This window comes from Mastigoproctus giganteus, chromosome 4 (genome assembly GCF_048544385.1).
Source record: "Mastigoproctus giganteus isolate SK-2022 chromosome 4, ASM4854438v1, whole genome shotgun sequence".
In the NCBI taxonomy this organism is placed as follows: domain Eukaryota; kingdom Metazoa; phylum Arthropoda; class Arachnida; order Uropygi; family Thelyphonidae; genus Mastigoproctus; species Mastigoproctus giganteus.
The window spans coordinates 227,970,285-227,991,500 of NC_143578.1; the positions used below are offsets into that span (position 1 = coordinate 227,970,285).

At 37.4% G+C, this 21,216-nt stretch overlaps 1 protein-coding gene across 2 annotated transcripts in view; it reads left to right on the forward strand.

The window, feature by feature from the left end:
- The window catches only part of Sec71 (ADP ribosylation factor guanine nucleotide exchange factor Sec71), a 508,300-nt gene that overhangs the window by 308,066 nt on the left and 179,018 nt on the right, over positions 1-21,216 (forward strand). For both annotated transcript variants that reach the window (XM_090371201.1, XM_090371202.1), the window contains exons 27-28: positions 7,657-7,817; positions 12,179-12,309. In XM_090371201.1, the coding sequence (XP_090227327.1) occupies positions 7,657-7,817; positions 12,179-12,309 (292 nt within the window). The remainder of the gene's footprint in view (positions 1-7,656; positions 7,818-12,178; positions 12,310-21,216) is intronic.

Below are 21,216 nucleotides of genomic sequence, written 5' to 3' on the forward strand. Positions count from 1 at the left end.
TTTAAAGGTATTAGAAGCTCAAAAAAAGTTAATGATTTTGATCCCTTATCTGACTAAGAGGAAGAAGATGAAGCATAAACAGTAGTTTGTTTGTGGTGACAGTGTTTTATGAATATCGAATTAGATGATGACTTTTTAATTGCTTTTTTTTTTTTTAAAAAATGAGAACATCGACAAAAAGCAACTATAATTTTTTTTTTTAAATTTTGCAACCATCTTTTACATTATAATTAAATTTATTATGTTTATCTTAGCTTTATATGATCATTCTGCAACAACTAAGATAATCTTAACTATTTTGACAAAAAATTCCCAATGTGCCTATTGCTCAGGGTTTTGAAAATTTTGTTATAGTGTACTATAACAAAAGTTGTATGATGGAAACAAGTTCTTGAAAATGGCATAACAAAACGGAAGAAGAATGTTAACTGGTTGAAGATACAGTGACTCCATTATGAAAAAGGAAAACCCGTTCACGATTTTCTACAACTGTACATTGGAATGAAGACATCCTTTCAGGGAAATGAATGTCAAAATCAATAAGGAGGGTCGACCTGAGCTTGGAAATAACTAAACAAAAATGGGAATAGACTGACTTACACCACTATGAATCCCAACCCCCCAAATATATTCCCAGTTCATAAAGGGGGATCTAAAGGTGACATGAGTAATTACAGACCAGTTAGTTTAACTTGTGTTCCGAGTAAAATAATGGAGTCACTGGTTAAAGATGCATTGCAGGATCATCTAGACAAAACTGCAGCAATAATTCAGATATAGCATGGGTTTGTTAATGGAAAGTCTTGTCTAATAAATTTAATTGGATACTATGATGTGGTTACGAAGGAACTAGATGCCAAAAAATAATTTTGATATATCATATACTTGGATTTCAGGAAAGCTTTTGACACTGTTGCGCATGGAAGACTACTGTACAAATTGGAGCAGTTTGGTATTAAGGGTAAGTTGCTACAATGGATAAAAGAGTGGTTGAGTGGGAGAAGACAGAGGGTGGTAATCAATGGATGCTGCTCTTCATGGACTAATGTTATTAGTGGAGTCCCACCCACAGGATTTGTTGTTGGGCCCACTGTTGTTTTTATAATTATCAGTGATATTGATGAAGGTATATCAGGCTTGGTGTCGAAGTTTGCAGATGATACAAAGGTTGACAAGGTTGTTAATGCTAGTAATGGCAGTGTGCTACTGCAACAGGATCTAGAAAATTTGGGCAGATGGACTGAGAAGTCGCAATTGAAGTTTAACATTGGCAAATGCAAAGTACTGCATATGGGTAGAAGTACCCCCAGAGGAACGTACAAGCTGTGGTACTACACTTAGGATGGTAGAAAATGAAAAAGACCTGTGAGTGATTGTGCAGTTTTCTGAGCAATGCAGACAGTCTGCCAGAGCAGGTCATGGTTGTTGTTGTTGTTGTTGTTGTTATTTTGGGTTTTAGGAGCATTAGCAACTAAGGCCATATTGCTCCGGGGATATGCAGTGGTCATTCCCTGACCTTTCCGCATTCTTCCGTATTTGGTGGTCATGGGCTCGAACCCTGGTCTAATCAAGAAGCATGTACTACGCACTGCTGCTCCTGCCCACCTGGCTGCGGAGGCACCAGCAAATCATGGAGTATTGTCAATGATATACAGGAATTTTGCTAGTAGGGGAAAGGAGCTAATTATCCCTTTGTATAAGGCAATGGCCAGGCCACACCTTGAGTACTGCATACAGGTCTTAGATGAGTCAGAAATTTAAACTTGAGAAGTTGTGATCTCTTATTTGATACTTGGCTAAATAATACTTGAAATGTGGGACATAGGTTTATAAGGAAAACAAAGGATTTAAATCAGCAGCCATGAGCAGTAATACAGAAAGACAAATGATACTGAAACTGAAGAATAGTGATGGTGTACTTATAAACAGCAGAGAAGGCATAATTCAAATAGCAGAAGACTACTATAGAGAATTATACACTGAGCCAGGGAATGATGCCAGCAATGGGGAGATGGATTGCAAAGTAGCAACACATACGACATACCCGATATTTTTCCTTATGAGGTGGAACATGCATTGAAGAAAATGAAGAATCAGAAAGCCCCGGGGAAGATGAAGTTACTGTAGAGTTGATAAAATTGGGAGGAAGAGACATAACACAAAAACTGGCAAGGCTCTTCACAAAGTGCATTAGAAAAGGTGTGACACCTAAGCAATGGAATAATGCAATCATAGTTTTGCTGCATAAGAAAGGAGATAAATCAGAAATTTGAAATTATAGACCAATTAGCTTGTTATCCCACATCTACAAGTTGTTCACAAGGGTCATTACTAACAGATTAGAAAGAATACTTGATGAGAATCAACTGAAAGAGCAAGCTGGCTTTAGGACAGGATTCTCAACTGTGGATCACCTTCACGTAATATCACAGCTAATGGAGAAAGCAAATGAATATAAAACATCATTATGCCTGCCATTCGTGGATTATAAAAAGGCATTTGACTCCATACAGCATAAGGCAATGTTTCGGGCGCTGGAAAGACAAGGCATAGATACCCCGTATATTATAATTTTGAAGAAAATATATGAGAGTGCTACCTCCTTTATTAGACTAGACAAAGACAGTAGGAAATTTAGAATCGAGAAAGAAGTTCGACAAGGAGACACAATATCTCCGAAGCTGTTTACTGCTGCCCTCGAGGAAGCTTTCAGAAGATTAGACTGGTTGCAGAAAGGAGTCAATGTGAACGGAGAGTACCTAAACCATTTACGATTTGCAGATGACATTGTGGTCATAAGCCACGATCCCAAAGAATTAGAGGAAAATCTTAATCAGTTATGTGCAGTTAGTAAGGATTTTGGACTAAAGATGAATATGGCTAAAACAAAAGTAATGATGAACAAGTATGCCACAAAAGAGAAATAATAATTGAAGGAGCAGTAATTGAAAAGGTGGAGTCATATACTTATCTGGGACAAGTTATTAGCTGTAATAATGATAAATGGCTGGAAGTCAAGAGAAGAAAAAATTTTGGATGGATAGCATTCAGGAAATATAGTCACATACTGAAGAGCAATATCCCAGTTTGTCTGAAATGTAAAATAATGAACCAATGTATACTCCCCACCATGACTTATAGAAGTGAAACTCGGGCACTCACCAAAAGAATGGAAGAGAAGCTGAGAACTACACAGTGAAGAATAGAACGAATTATATTGGGAATCAGACTGTTAGATAAGAAGAGAAACACATGGATTAGGCAGCAAACTCAAGTAAAGGACATTCTTATCAAAACTAAAGAACTAAAATGGTCTTGGGCAGGACACATAGCTCGAAGACATGATGACAGATGGACTAAGAAAATAACAGAATGGTACCCAAGACGAGCTAGAAGAAGACAAAGGCAGAGATGGATAGATGAAATTCATGAGTTTTTGGGTAGTAAATGGATGGCCAGTGCTCAAAACAGAAGGAACTGGAAAGTTGCTGGAGAGGCCTTGATCCTGCAGTTGATTGAAAATGGCTGATTCACAAGGATCTCACAAAAAACAAGTTATAACTTGTTTTTTGTGAGATCTCCCACACCTTGCATCATCCTCAATGAAGTATCTATTTTTGAAGTGCTTGCATCTTTCAAATACCCTACCTCATGATAATTTATTTTCAACATAGACTTAAACAGTCATTCTCAGAGCCTCTGAGACTGATTTCGTAAAGAAAAATCAAAATAGTTTTGAAGATATTTATTTAAACCACAACATTCTAAAAAATATGGTGAGCACTTTTTGGTTCTGCTGCTGCTATATGCCTACTAATACATAATAATTTACATTATTGCCAAATTTAGCAATTTTGATTTAATGATCCAAAATTTATAGTCCATCAAGGTTCAATCATAAGAGAGGTTAATATATACAAGTATAATTACTGGTACCTATATGGGACACAAGTTTATGACTTATTTACATATGAGGTTTCCCACCTTACATAATCCTCAGTGATGTGTCTATTTGCCAAATGTAGCGATTTTGATTAAATGAATCAAAATTTATGGTCCATCAAGGTTCAATCTAATGAGAGTTTATTATATACAAGTATAATTACTGGTACCTAAATTTTTTTCATAATCATTCTTTTAGTAAATTAATAAGAGGAGTTTACCTCAATATAGTACGTGGAACACTTCCGTATGATACCCTCCAGAAATTAAAACGGAAAAAACAAAAAAATCGACAACTTACCGGTACATTAAAGTAAAATATAAATAATTAAATAATTAAAGTAAAATATAAATAATTAAATAATCAATTTAACACAATTCAAAATCAATTCAAAACAATTAAAATTCAAATTAACGCAATTAAAAGAATCTAACGAAAATATTCAAAACGATTTTCCTGCCTGAAGCTGACAATGCTTTTCGACCGACTGTCGTGATCACAGGAATGAAAATTACCGAATCAGGCTAAACCTGCAACTTAAATAGTGATTATATGTCTTCGCGCATGCGCGTAAAGGTCCACGCATCGGAGATCAAATATGGCCGCCGAACATTAACAGAATTCTTGTGTAATTTAATTTCAACGGTTTCTGCAATTAATAGTCGCATATAATTACGTTGAACGTTAAGTATTTTGGCCTCGTTAAATAAAAAAGTATGTTTTTCGTTAATGGCATGAAAGGCTAATTCTGACGCTGCTGAACGAGAAGCACGAACTGAGGCTTCGTGTTGATTTACACGAATATTAAGAGAAAACTGCGTCGAACCCTGGTAAGACGAGTCGCAATCACCGCAAGAAATGTTGTATGCTAGATCATTAATTTGTGTTGCGAACGCGGAAAGAACCGAGCGATTGTTCAGTATGGTGTGTAAATTCCGTATAGGCCTAGCTATAATTTTAAATTCGGTATCTTTAAAGAATCTGTTAAGTTGTTTGTGCCACTGTTCAACATATGGGACAGAAATAAAGTATTTTTTGATATTACTATTGTTGATTGGTGTAGTATTTTTTATCCTATCCTTAGCTTGTACCCTAATTTGATTTATTGTGTTAATGGGATAACCCCTGTTCAAGAATCTGCTAGTTAATATTTGTATTTCTGAGTCCAAAGCAGAATCCGTCGTTGAATATTTATAGGCATTTAGAAATTGATTAAAGATAATCGATCTTTTGTAGGTGAACGGGTGGTAGCTATTATAATGAAGAAGCATACCGGTGTTTGTGGTTTTTCGATAGATGCTAAATTGTATTTTGTTCGAGTCACGGGTAAGCGTGAAATTTAGAAAGTTTAATGACTTAGTATCCGTATCTTCCCTTTCCAATGTAAATTTGAGTCTAGAATGAATATTATTAAACGAATGTAAAATGTCTTGGATAGTACTACTATCAGTAATAACTAGAACATCGTCTAAATACCTCCCATAGTATGTGATACGGGGACGAAAAGGTGTCAAATGTATCTGCTCAATCGTTGAGAGATAGATCTCTGACATTAAGCCACTCAGGCTCAAACCCATTGGTAATCCAAAAATTTGTTTGTACACCTTGTCTCGAAAGGTGATGTAGTTAGCCTCAGCTAATAGTTTAATTAAGTGAAAAATTTCCTTAATGGGCAGCTTCGTATAATTAATCGGTGTCGAGTTTTTATTTAACATATCCCAAATAATATCTAATGTGTATTCAACGTTTACATTCGTATATAATGAGGTAACATCTAATGAGAATAAATTGTCATTGTCGCCGAGTCTACAGTCTTTAAGATTATTAACTGTAGACTTATTATTAACTTGACTTGTTATTGTTATTGACTTGTTATTAACTTTAAGACTGTAGACTCGGCGACAATGACAATTTATTCTCATTAGATGTTACCTCATTATATACGAATGTAAACGTTGAATACACATTAGATATTATTTGGGATATGTTAAATAAAAACTCGACACCGATTAATTATACGAAGCTGCCCATTAAGGAAATTTTTCACTTAATTAAACTATTAGCTGAGGCTAACTACATCACCTTTCGAGACAAGGTGTACAAACAAATTTTTGGATTACCAATGGGTTTGAGCCTGAGTGGCTTAATGTCAGAGATCTATCTCTCAACGATTGAGCAGATACATTTGACACCTTTTCGTCCTCGTATCACATACTATGGGAGGTATTTAGACGATGTTCTAGTTATTACTTACTGATAGTAGTACTATCCAAGACATTTTACATTCGTTTAATAATATTCATTCTAGACTCAAATTTACATTGGAAAGGGAAGATACGGATACTAAGTCATTAAACTTTCTAAATTTCACGCTTACCCGTGACTCGAACAAAATACAATTTAGCATCTATCGAAAACCCACAAACACCGGTATGCTTCTTCATTATAATAGCTACCACCTGTTCACCTACAAAAGATCGATTATCTTTAATCAATTTCTAAATGCCTATAAATATTCAACGACGGATTCTGCTTTGGACTCAGAAATACAAATATTAACTAGCAGATTCTTGAACAGGGGTTATCCCATTAACACAATAAATCGAATTAGGGTACAAGCTAAGGATAGGATAAAAAATACTACACCAATCAACAATAGTAATATCAAAAAATACTTTATTTCTGTCCCATACAGTGGCACAAACAACTTAACAGATTCTTTAAAGATACCGAATTTAAAATTATAGCTAGGCCTATACGGAAGTTACACACTATACTGAACAATCGCTCGGTTCTTTCTGCGTTCGCAACACAAATTAATGATCTAGTATACAACATTTCTTGCGATGATTGCGACTCGTCTTACCAGGGTTCGACGCAGTTTTCTCTTAATATTCGTGTAAATCAACACGAAGCCTCAGTTCGTGCTTCTCGTTCAGCAGCGTCAGAATTAGCCTTTCATGCCATTAACGAAAAACATACTTTTTTATTTAACGAGGCCAAAATACTTAACGTTCAACGTAATTATACGCGACTATTAATTGCAGAAACCGTTGAAATTAAATTACACGAGAATTCTGTTAATGTTCGGCGGCCATATTTGATCTCCGATGCGTGGACCTTTACGCGCATGCGCGAAGACATATAATCACTATTTAAGTTGCAGGTTTAGCCTGATTCGGTAATTTTCATTCCTGTGATCACGACAGTCGGTCGAAAAGCATTGTCAGCTTCAGGAAGGAAAATCGTTTTGAATATTTTCGTTAGATTCTTTTAATTGCGTTAATTTGAATTTTAATTGTTTTGAATTGATTTTGAATTGTGTTAAATCGATTATTTAATTATTTATATTTTACTTTAATTATTTAATTATTTATATTTTACTTTAATGTACTGGTAAGTTGTCAGTTTTTTTGTTTTTTCCGTTTTAATTTCTGGAGGGTATCATACGGAAGTGTTCCACGTACTATATTGAGGTAAACTCCTCTTATTAATTTACTAATATTATTATCAACGTAGAACATATTGAGTATTACAGCTCTGATTCATACTATATAATCATTCTGTATATATGCATTTATTTTAATATAAAATAATATGTGCGTAATAGTGAAACCAGTAACCAAATAAACCAAAAAACAAACCAAATTTGACTACAATGCATGGGATATTGCAATTTCTGAAACCCTCATCTTTTTGCTTCACTCTTTCAGCACAAATCTATGAAAAGTATTTCCCAGCTTTGATCGATTCCTTCCAAGATTCTGTAAAGTGCCTATCTGAATTTGCATGCAATGCAAGTTTTCCTGATACCAGCATGGAAGCAATTCGTCTTATTCGGCATTGTGCAAAATATGCTGCAGAACAGCCACAGGTAAGCTGCTGGTATTCTGTTTTATGTTTCATTCATTCATTAGAGATTTACTGTGGCATTTGTAATTTTTTTTTTTTTTTTTTGTTAATATCCTGTCTTCTGTTCTTGATTTAGCAACTGCAAGTTAGAGTTTTATTTTTCACACAAAAGGAAAACAGAGACATAGAATTACATCAGTTATGTTTGTGTTCACCAGAGGCACTACTGTTGGAAAAACAAATTGTGGACTTCATGTTTAGAGAGTGCACCATAAATTCTGTTCATCACCTTCTGTAACTAGGACACCTACTAATGAGAGATGTCACAAGCAATCACTAATAGTGACAATGAAAAATAAAAGGCATACTGTGCTGACATATTAGCACAGTTTGAAAATGGTCATCACACTTAATTGTTGTTTTCGGTGATAAATATAGCTTCCATGTTAATGGGAAAATCAGTACTCACAATGTTAGTGTGTGCATTTGGCAGGGGAGGAATTGAGAGGCTTAACAAGTGTCTTCAGCAGTTTTATGACAGAACTACATTTAGTCTTCTATAGATTGAGTTCAACAAAAGTGAAAAGAAGTTTTTACTATCACATATGGATATGCTTCTTAAACTTTCTGTTACCACAAATCAGTGAAAATGATTAGGAAGGAAGGATAACTTTTTAATCAGATGGTGCATCTGGTTAGAAAGTTGTTGCGTGTGTGTGTGTGCGTGCATGAGAGAGAGAGAGAGAGAGAGAGAGTCTCTATCAGCAATTCCCAGAATACTGAATTGATCTTGGTGGCTCTTTAAGCAGCCGTCTCATTTACCAGACTTCAAATTTCTACCATTAATAACAAGTTTGTCATTTGGAACTCTGTAGAACTTCTTTGTCTGCATGTCATCCACCTAGTCTGAATGTTGTTGCATCAGCCTGTCTTTTTTTTTTTTTTTTTTTACTTTCTTTTGATATCTTTAATATCAAAATCACCTCAGCATTTTTAATGACATATCAGTGCTGTTGGACGTTTTGAATTTAAGCCTTACCTGTATCTGGACTGAGTTTTGTGATGCATATCATAATTGTCAAATATGTTATTCACACTTTTGGAAAGGTCTGAGTTTCAATTCCCCCAGTAATAGAAGAAATTGTTGAGGTATTTTTGCAAGAAGAATGAATTAGCTAATCTTTGGCAGAGACAAACTGACCTTAGATAATGCAGTTCACAAATTTTGATACACTAGTGCAGTGATGGGCAAACTTTCTTAGGAGTGGGCCAAAAAAAAAAGAAAAAATTTTGCCGGGCAATGTAATTTATTATAAAATGCAATAAAGACTCAAAAAAAATAGTATATTTTAAAAATTCTTTAATACTAATGCAATGAATGAAGTTGTGACTGCATTTCTAAAAGTTCCTCATAATCTGGTTCGAACTGGGATGTACTGATTCTGAGAAGTGAAGTTAAATGCTTATCTGTCAGTCTGTTTCTTGTACAACTCTTTTGAAGTTTCATTGTAGAAAACACCTGTTCACATATATAGGATGAAGCAAACATAGCATTAACTTTCTGGGCGTGAGATATCAGGTTTGGGAAACTTGATTTCGACAAAGACTTGTAGAACTCTAATTTTGGGACATTGAGAAACAACTGTTTGAGGTGATTGTTAGATTGCAATTCAATTAATTCAATCTGCAAGTCCGGTCTCACTACTTCACAGGCCACATTAAAAGGCATGCTGAAAATATCTAAGTCTTTTTCAGTGGCACTGAAGTCTTGAAATCTTCGTTCAAATTCAAGATGACGTTTTCTCGGGCCATCTTTATAGCTCTTAAGCTTGTCTTTATTTACTGGGGCTATTGAATTTAATCTCGGGAAGTGAGACAAGTCGTTCTTAGCAAACAGAACAAGTTGTAGTTTAAAACCTCTGAGTTGGCCTCAGATATCGTTGATATATTGATTTTTTCCTTGCATTTTGACATTCAACTTGTTCATGTGACAGAGATAATCTGTGAAAAATGCAAAGTCCGAAAGCCATACTGTGTCTTCCAATATTTCACACTCCACAACCACTGTTTCTCGTGGAAGAATGACACTATCTCGTCTTTCAGCTGCCAAACTCGCTCAAAGATACGTCCTGCACTCAGCACATCAGAGTATTCAGATTGCATGGACTCAAGAAAATCTGGAAATTGTCTGTGAGTAAGCCTACGAGATCGAATAGTATTTACAAGCTTCACGATTACATCAAGCACAGGTTTCATATTCAAGGCAAATTTACACAGGGCATCTTGATGTACAATGCAATGTAGAAAGACAACATTATTTCCAGGGTATTTTTGATTAAAGATCCCAACAAATCCAGATTTTTTACTTGTCATACTTTGTGCTCCATCGGTCATAATATTACATATGTTTGTTATGGGTACTTCCAATGTTGAAAGCCCTTCCTGAAATTCATGAAAAATATCAGACCCTGTTGTTGTTCCTTTTAACGACCGCATGCATACCAATTCCTCAGTAATAGAAAAGTTTTCGTCAACACCTCTTATAAATAATACTAGCTGAACAGTATCATTTATATCAGTGCTTTCATCCATAGTAATGGAGCAGAATTTAAATTGACCAATCTTTGACTCCAACTGTGATGTCAGATTTTTATTTATGGCTTCGACACTAGAAGTCACAGTTTTTCAGGATAAGATTACAGTTTCAAAATCTTTTTCCTTGTCAGGACATAAAACATCACAAATTTGGAGCATACAGTGTTTAACAAATTCCCCATCAGAGAGAGCTTTATTACTTTTAGCAATATTGTATGCTACAATGTAACCTGCATGTGTAGCTGCTTTCTGAGAACTATTTTTTTTTCTTAAAAAAATTTTGGTAACTTGATAATTTTTTGCGAAGATCTTCTACTTTTCATTTCCTTTCATATTCGGACATTGCTTCGTAATTGGAATTTTTATGCTTAGAAGTGAAGTGGCGGGAAATGTATTCTTTGAAGACTGCTACGGTTTCATTGCAGATGCGACACAGTGGTTTATCCTTTACAACTGTGAAAAAGTGCTTCCAGGTCCATTCATCTTTGAAAACACGGCACTCTGAATCAATTTTACATGGCGCCTCCGTAGCCAGGTGAGCAGGAGCAGCAGTGCGTAGCATACGCTTCTTGACCACCAAATACGGAGGATGCAGGGAATGACCACCGCATATCCCCGGAGCAATATGGCCTTAGTTGCTAATGCTCCTAAAAACCAAATAACAAACAACAAACTAACAACAATTTTACATTTTTTAGTAGACATTTTGGGGTTGAAATATTTTACTAATATTCACAATAAAACTCACAAGCACCAACAACAATACTATTTTTAATAATTTCACCATCATGACACTAACATTCAACATTTGTGAAGGTGGAATGCATCGGCTTGTCCGCCATCTTTTCATTCAACGGTAGGTTTCCACTTCGCACGCATTCCCGAGCCGACTAATGTTATTTGATGTGGACAAATATTAGTGCCTGTGTTGTCGTTAATATAAACTTGTAATTGGTATATCCAAATTCTTCTTTCAAAATCTTGTTTCTATTTTTTTTTAAATTTAAATATAAAGGCAAATAAGTATATTTTAATAATTTTATACATATTTATTAGGGCGGGTTCCATTTTTTTGCACATGCAAAAGTTTTTAAATCAATTTCTATATAAATTATCACAACTATATTTTGCATATGCAAAAAATATTCAAATTTCAAATATTCAATATTCAAAAATTCAAAATGTAAGTTTTCGCATATGCGAAAAATGGAACATGCCCTTAAATGAATTTTTTTAAAACATTGAAATTGAAAATTTCTATACTATTGTTTTAAAATCTGCTGTGGGCCGGATAGAACCTCTATGCAGGCTGCATCTGGCCTGCGGGCCATAGTTTGCGCATCACTGCACTAGTGCCTCATAGCCTGAGTTGGCATTTTGCTAATCCAGACAACTCAACTTATTTTTACTTAATTTACATATATTTTTTTACTTATTTTTACTTAATTTACATAAGCACAGGCTAATGTAAATTAAACACATGTGACTGTGCTTTTCTTAAAACTTGAGCTGTTCAATACAATTGAAACTGGGAATGCAGAAAAGTGTTTTCTGTACCATATATCTTTAAAAAATGTAATATTATTTAATGATATAGAAAGAACCATTTCTGTGGGTGTTTTCCCCCCCCCCCCCCCCAACCTCTTGAACTGTTTAACATTATTCTACAAGTGGTTATTAACTTTATTGTTATTAAATGTTCACATTTAATTGTTGGTTTTCATAACAAAGCTCATGAAAAACGATTTTGCTAATGATTTTTGTATTTATTTTCACTAAATATTCCAGATGTTCAAAGAACACAACATTGAAGATCAGAGTGTTCCTGAAGAAGACAGAGTTTGGGTTCGAGGATGGTTTCCAATTCTTTTTGAACTTTCTTGTATTGTGAACCGATGCAAGTTAGATGTGAGAACAAGGTTAGCTAACTGTAGAACTCGTTTTGTGTATTTGTATATTCAAAAGCTTTAATTAAGTAGACATCCAATATTTTGAGGAAAGGAGTGGTTGTTGTGGGCAGGGTAGAGAGGGAGAGAGATCATTATTTTTAAATGATAGAGTTATAGGGATGGAAAATAACTCCAGTGACTATCATTTCACCCTGAACTCCACTTGAAATGTGGAAGATCTACCACCTTTGACCAGGGAACTGCAGCTGCTTATGCAGAACTTGAATTACAGAGGTGTAGCCCTTTCATAATCAAAAATGGGCTACGCATTTTTTTAAAGAATCACGCCCCCCCCTAAGGTTCGCAAGCTCTGTAGCCTACATATTTGATGTCTCTCCTCTTATAGGTGCTCTTTTGTCAATCTCAGCAGGCTTGTTGCCTGTTTTTGGATATATTCAAGAGACTCAGTCTTTTTTTTTTTTTTTTTACTCTTTATGGAGAGGCCTCCATACTTTAATAATATTCCAAATGTGGTCTCACAGTTGCCTTATGTAGTGGCGTAGTGGAATTGATCAAATGGTAAATTTGATGAGAATGGAGTTTGTCATGTATTTTAAACTCTGAATAGGCTAGCGAATTTTTTGTCAATTTGCATTATTTTTTCATTTATTTTTATTCAAATTTTATTTCATCTCATCCTTTATCATATTTGTCATATAGTTGGATTATTATTACAATCAATCCAATATTTTAAAAGATATACTTGTTTGAATAAACAGACTACTTTTCTGATTGACTAGAAATCCTATGCTTAGTCTCTTGATATTTCTTTGCATTCTACTTTCCAGTTCAGAAATCCTGCTCTGCACAAACAGCTACAATGAATATTCACCATTTCCTTGAACACTGGTATTATTGGGATGGGACCAGTGTATATCTACCAGGGTGAAAGTTAGCATTAGTAGAGGCATAATGATGCAAGAAAGCAAGCTTATACAGCATCAGCCAAAAAAAAAAAATCCCATTTCGCCCATCCATTCACTTCAAAAGTTAATGACATTGCAGAGCACATCATCTTTTGAGGGTATGAAAGGTGTTGTATACTTTCGCATTAATGATATTAAGAGCAACAGATCTGAGGATATTTTAACAAGTACAGGGAAATGTTGAGAAAAAGGCATGAGTTAGGATTAAATGTCTGAAAGTGTCTGCAGTTTTATCCAGATAGAGTAGGCGGGAGTATGTGATGAGAGCCTTTTCATTCAATTCAACCCTAGACTGTACAAGCTCATGGGTAGAATTTTTCTCAGTATGGTCTGTGCTTATTAACAGAAGAAACTGTTTCTACAAGGATGGATTACACTTAAATAGAAGGGGTGCAACAGTATTTGCTGATGATGTCAAGGCAATGTTAGGTGGGTCAGAAACTGTTAGCCTGAGGAGATACTCAGACTAATAGATTAACAGCTGCAAGCAGAGGTGAAAGTTATTCTTGCATTGCTTCTGTTGGGATGTGCAGCAGCCTGGAAATCAAGACGTTGTGGATTTCAAAGCCTGCTGGGGATGGGGGAGGGGGCATGGAACATACAAATATATGTGTATTAGAGTAACCAAGAATAAGAAGGGTGCATGTATACTAATGCTAGAACCATAGTAAATAAATTTGATAAATTTGAAAGTACTGGTTAAATCATCAAAAGGAAACAAACATTTTAGGAGTATCAAAGACTTGGTGTTATTCAAACACAATAGATGCAAAATTTGAATATGGGTAGTACAATGTGTACAAAATGTTTGTTTCATGGCAGTCTCTGGGGTTCCCCCCCCCCATCAGCTGCTGTAGCACCTGTATGAGATGTGACAAGTGTGGGTGTGTAGGGTGTTGTTTGTTCTTTGGGTGTTTGCCAGCTCCTGGCATCTTTGCAGGCATAGAACGAGTTTGTTTGCAGCCCCCTGCCTACCATTCTTCACCACATGGAGGCGTGCCAGGGTCCACATTGCACTGATGGTATGCCCAGGAAAAGGTTCCTCTGTAGAGGAGCCCAGCCCCCCAAAAAAAGAGTGAAAGGAAGATTGTATGTCAGTGGAAGAAGTCAGGTTTCAGGGAGGGGTGGAGTAAAGTTTTAGGCAGTAGGGGATGGAAGAGAGGCATTGTTTGAGAAAAGTAGAGTTAGGACAGTGGACCCTTTGGTTGCAATCAGTATTCTTTGGATTGGTGTCGTGCTTTGGTCTTTGTCATTGTTAGTGAGTGTCCAAATTGGTTTCCATCTGCGTCTGGGTTCTGTTTACAGTAGCAAGGATTCTTCTCCTGCATTTGAAGAGGCAGTCAGCAAATGAGGTGACTCGTTGGATTCAAGATGAGATTTTTGACAATTTCTTGATCATATACTTCAGTGACTATTTGTAGTTGAGCTCTTAGGTCCTGATAAAGTGGCACTGGAAGATTAGATGATTGACTGTCTCTGGTAATTCGCAGGGGCAGAGAGGTAAGTCTGTTAGTCCAAGAGAATCTGTTAGTCCGAGAGAATATAACTTTGAGTTTATGCTGCCATGTCCAGTCAGCAAAAACGATAAGTGAAGTCCAGGCCTGAACCATGTAGTGTATTGTTTGTCAAATATTTTAGTTTCTGATAGGAATTCATATGTGGTTCTTCCTAGTGCCGAACCAGTCCACTCCCTTTTCCACTCATCTGTCCTTTCTTGGCTTATTGTCTTCTTTAGTTATGTTCAGGTTTATTCTGTAGTCTGTTTCTTGCAGGGAGGCAAGAAACAGACTACAGAATAAACTTTCTTCTGTGTAGTCTTGAAGATGGTGGAAGGCTACTTCACTTTGGATCGTTAGCTTGCCGCAGATAACCTGGAGTGCAACTGTGGACACTGTTGTGCAGGCTCTAAAGATTACAAGCAGGAAAAATCTTTGGGCCTGCAGTAGGTGTTTCTTCACAAAACTGTTGGTGATTCTGTGGTTAATTGTATTTAAAATTTGTTATTGTTATCTCTTTATTGATTTAATTTTTATATATTTGTTATTATTTATCTGGACATGGTGACCTAACTAATTAGGTCACCGAGAATTTAAACTTTTAAATATTGCATAGTCTTGGCGCATTATGGCCACAGCTGCCAATGCGCCAATAAAAAACCAAAAACAAACAAACAAACAAACAAACGATTCTGTGGCCCCAAGAACCTGTAGCATAACAAGCAATGGGATGAAGATGCATTCATAATATAGTCTGAGGGTTTGAAGGCTTGATGCCCAGACTGCTCTAGTTATCCTGATTAGTTTTCCTGTAACCTGTTTAATCTTTTTTACTATATATTTGGTGTGTGGGATGAAGCTCAACTTGCTGTCCAACAAGCCGGGATATTTATATGTGGTCTCCATCTTGATGGCCTGATCATCGACTTTGATTGTTGGTGGTCTGTTTAGGGTTCCTCTAACTAGCACTTGCTTCGTTTTGGGAATAGAGATGTTAGTTTGTGAACAGAGCATCAGCCAGAAAGATAGTCCAAGATATCTTTTGCAAGGTCCTCCAAATCCCTCCTTGAGCTGCCGAGAAGCAGGATGGCCAGATCATCCGTATAGGCTACTTTTATGACATTTTTCTACTGCACTTTCACCTGAAAGACCGCATCTCAGCAGAGAGGGCCTAGAATGGATCCCTGAGGGCAGCCTCTGGTGACCGGCCTGGTGACTGTGTAGGGGACCTTGCCTTGAAGTAGCTAGTAATTAATCTATAAATCTGGGCCAAGACCCCCAACCTTCCTGAACCTCTCCAGGACACTTTGCCACTAAAGGGTGTCAAAGGCCCCTTTGAAGTCCACGAACAGGCCGAGGATGTATTTGTATTAGCAATTGAGGCAGCGTCCACTACCATCCTAATTGCATCTACGGTGGATCTTCCTTTTGTAAAGCCAAACAGATTGATGTATCCCAATCCCTTACCTGTGTATGCTGTTGGAATCTAGTGGAAATTATTTTCTTGAGTACTTTCCCTATTATGGGCAGCAGGAGTATGGGTCTATATGAGGCAGGTGATTGTTCTGACTTATCTGGATTCTTTAACAAGATTTTAAGGTTTGCATTTTTCCAAAGTTTTGGGAAGCATCCATCTTGTAGAAAAGTATTTAGAAGGTGTTGGATGAGTTGGGGCATCATGGACCAGACCCTCTTCAACACCTCCACCAGGTCATGACTGGGGCATTTTCCCTTCTTCACTGATTTCACCGCTTCTTCAACTTCTTGGGGACTGACTGGTCCCTCCTCTGTATGGCCAATATATGTCAGATTGTTTCTTCTGATCTCAGTTAGTTGAGGGGTCTCTGATTGAATTTAGTCTTCATGTATGATTTCATCTAGGATGGCATTAATTGATTCCATCCAGGAGAGGGTCTCTTCACCTCTAGAAGTGCATATAGAGGAGTGTATCTCTCCAGGGTGTATTTTTCCAGTAATGATTAAACTTATCCCAGGCTGCTTTTTTTTTTTTTTTCTTTGTATATTGTGTTGTGGTACTCCTCTGTGATTTTTATATATGTGTTGCAGTTGGGTTGTCTCCTCCAGTGGTCTGCTTCTTCTTTTGGTTTTTTGGTAGTCCCTTTGGGCTGTTCTTGTGGTATTTCTCAGTTGAGTTGGTTGCTGGGCCCACCAAGGGACTTCGTCCTTTCTTCTTGTCTTTTTTTTTTTTGAATGTATCTTCGTATATGGAAGTGATAAGCTTTTGGACCTCTTCGACTTGGATATTTGCAGGAAGTGAGGTAATCCTATCCATGTTTTCCGGTGTGACATTTTCTATGAGGTTCACATCAAATCTTTCCCAGTTGGCATTAAGCATCTTAAACCTGGGGAAGCCATTCGACAGTCTGGCAGGGGCTGTTGTTTACGAGGGCTAGTATTCAAAAGTGATCCAGTTGTGATCACTCCCGGTCCATGAAGCTCTGATCTGCCAGTATTTGATGCTGTCTTGCTAGTTGGTTTGTTGAGGTCAGATCTATGAATGATTGCCCTGTTGCTGAAACAAAGGTGGGAGGGTGTCCAGGTGTATTATATACTGTTAATCTGTTTGCCTGTATAAGTTCTTCTTGAAGTTCACCTTTCAGGTCTATTTCAGGGCTATTCCAAAGGGTGGAAGAGACATTGGCATCTGTCATGATAATTACCTCCAAGTATGGTTTAATGGGTTGTCTTCGTTGGCTGTATTGCATATAAATGGATATGGCATAGAGTTGGCCTAAGGAACTTTCCAAAGCTGCACAGGCAGCATGCATCATGCATAAGCTGTTTATTTTCATAACTTATATTGGGGTCTGTGATGGCCAAGGCAGCCTATACTCTGGCTACTGCATTGCCGACAGTACCAGTGGCCAAAGGACAGGCTCTTAACAAGCCCTTTCTAGCAACCCCAGGACCTGATTTCCATTCTCTATTATAATTTTGGAAATGTCATTCATCACAGAGATCGAATGTTGACAGTTGAGTTGCATAAATTTTATTTTTCCTCTATTATTGTTGTCTTGTAAAGCTGTATTATCCATAATCGGTTCTTGCTTTTATAACCTCTTGTGCTCTGACATACTCAGGGCAGGTTGGATCTCTGAGAATGGTTGTGATTTCTTTTCTTACTTCTGCAGTTTGGATAACTCAGCGGTTCATCTCTCTTCAGACATTCTTTATATTGATGGCCCTGGGAGCCACAGTGGCTGCATGTTTCCTTCTGGATGCAGTTTTTTGTGAAATGTCCGTAGTTTAGGCATTTATAGCATCTATATGTGACTACAAAGTCCCTGACACCGTGCACTGAACAAACAATCTAGACTTTTTTACTGGACTTTATTATGGCCCTCCGGATGATACTGGGGACCTCTATATTCCAGTGCATGGTGTACTTAGATTTTATCTTTAGCTGTATTTTTGCAGAACTCTTAAATTCTTCCTCTTATATATCTGCACCTCTCAGGTTTTTCTCAGAGAGGTCGTCGAAGATCTCCACCTCCTCTGTGGTGTCCTTATTTATATCGTACATAGTTAGTGTTCCGTTCAGTTTCTTTGGTCTTTCCAATACCAGTTTTAGTTCCTGTAGCCTATTATTGTTCTTTAATTTTTCTATGGCCCTGTTGGTCGCTGTCTCAATCAAGATGCCTCTGTTCAAGATGCCCTGACCTTGCTCATTGCCTTGATTTTAATACTCTAATTCGGATTTCAGATCTTAACACAATGTGTACAGAAAGGATAGTACAGGAGGGGTTATGCTCGAAGTTAAGAGCATATTAAATCTAACACAGTATATCCAGTCAACATGGGTGGTCAGTGCAATGTTGAGTCAGTTTGGTGATGACATAAGCACTCGGAAAACAAAAATTAGAGTAGGCATGTGTTATAGGTCTGATGAGTATAATGAGCAGCTCTACAAAGAAATAGACTGGGCCAGTAAATCAGAATGTCTTATAATGGCTATTTAACTTTCCAGATATTGACTGGAACTTGTGGGTTGGTAATTCATACACTAGCAAGACCCTTATGGATTTATTGGATGATTGTCTACTACAACAGCATATTAGAGAGGCAACAAGAGACAGCAGTACTCTTGATCTGATTATCAGCTGTGATTCTTCATGTATGAAGTCTAGATAAAAGAAAACCACTAGGAAGTGATCACAGTGTGTTGATGTTGATTTGATTCAAAGATGTAACTACACTCCAGGGTAAAGGGAAGGGCTTTTTCTTTCATAAAAATGACTACAGTGGTCTCAGGGGGCGCCTCCGTAGCCAGGTGGGAAGGAGCAGCAGTGCGTAGCACACGCTTCTTGATTAGACTGGGGTTCGAGCCCGTCACCACCAAATACGGAGGATGCAGAAAGGTCAGGGAATGACCACCGCATATCCCGGAGCAATATGGCCTTAGTTGCTAATGCTCCTAAAAACCAAATAACAAACAAACAAACAGTGGTCTCAGTTTTTAAATTCTGTACACTTGGACCAACTGATTTTTTTTTTTTTTTTATGTGAACCCCAAACACGAGAGGTATTAGAACCTATAGTACTTAGTACCGTGCTTGGGTTGGAGGTTGAGGAGACGAAAGAAGATATTTGTTGACATTGGACTTGAACTTCTGTAGATTGTAATTTTCAGGAAATACGTATGAAGGAAGGTTGTTCCAGAAAACGGCAGTTGAATGAATAAATGAGGAAGATGAAAAGTTGGTTCTGTGGGTTTGAAGTTGGACAGTAAATGGATGTTGGCTGGTGGCGGCACGTGTTCGGACTGTTTTGAAAGAGAGAGCGGGAATTATAGAAGCCAATTCAGAAGAACAGTGCCCATGGAAATATCTGTAGAAGAGGCATGCAGCAGAAACAGTACGTCTATGAGAAAGCAAGTGGAGAGACTCTGTTAGAGATGAATCATTAATTAACCTAACTGCCCTCTTCTGAATGGAATCAAGAAGCCTGAGAGAGGTTTTGGGGGCACTACCCCAAATGTGGGAACAATATTCCATGGCAGGGCGGATTTGCGATTTATACAGAGTGAGCAGCTGTTTGGAAGAAAAGTAACGCCGAGAGCGAAAGAGAAAACCAAGTTTTCTAGATGCAGAGGAAGCAATATTTGTAATGTGCTTGTGCCAAGAGAGATTAGAAGTCAGGGTAATCCCCAAAAGAGATATATCCTTATGCCTAGAAATTGGAGTGTCACTAAAGATAAGCATAGGAGCAGAAGAATCCTTTTTGCGAGATATAAGACAAGACTGAGTTTTAGAAGGGTTGAAATCAACTAAGTTGTCTTTGCCCCACTGGAGAATTACCTGAAGATCGGCATTTAAGGAATTGGTAGCAGATTTTTGAGAAGTTGAAGCTGATTGAGCAGGGCAAGGTTTCTCAAAATGGAAAGTTGAATGCAATGTGCTATCATCGACAAAACTATGGATAGGATTTCCAGTCAATGGAAGAAGGTCATTGATATACAAGAGGAAAAGAGTGGGGGAAAGAACTGAACCTTGGGGGACACTGGCATTAGTGGAGAAGTTAGAAGACAGAGAGCCATCTACCATCACCCTCAGTGAGCGATCAGAGAGAAAACTGGATAACCAATTACTAAAAACTGTTGGCAAACCATAAGATGGAAGCTTGTTTAGAAGACCTTTATGCCAAACACGATCGAAAGCCTTTGAGATGTCAAGAGCAACTACTTGTGTTTCACCGAACCTTTCCATTGAAGTAGTCCATAAATGGGTAACATAAGCCAGAATATCACCAGTGGATCGACACCGACGGAATCCATACTGGCGATCGTTGATCAGATGGAAGGTTTCTAGGTAGTTTAAGAGTTGGCGGTTAATTGATTTCTCCATTACTTTAGAAAGAGTAGAAGTAATTGCAATGGGACGATAATTGGATGGGAGGGATTTGTCACCCTTTTTAGGAACTGGCTGGATATGAGCAAATTTCCAAGCAGAAGGAAAAACACCTTTGGAATAAGAAAGTGAAAAAAGGCGGCAAAGAATAGGAGTAAGTTCAGGAGCACAGATTTTGAGAACAAGTGGAGAAATACCATCAGGACCCGGAGTTTTCTTAGCATCAAGATTCATCAAAATCCTTCTGATATCCTTTTGACGGAAGACCACAGGAGGCATTGAATGGACCGTGTTGGGAATGGTGGGAGGTGTTTTACCAAGTTCATTAATACATGAGCTGGAAGAAAAATGGGATGCTAGCAGGTCGGCTTTATCCTTGGCTAGAGTGACAACAGAACCATCTGGTTTGGACAGAGGTGGAAGCAGAGATGGGCAAAAGTTGCGGCCAATAGCTTTGGCAAGAGACCAGAATGCTCGGCTACCATTAGGGCAAGAAGCAAGTTTTCTACTCTTAGCCTGTTCAAACTCTAGTTTGGACTGATTAATAACTGCTTTACAATTGTTGCGAGCTTTGGTGTAGGCAGAAAA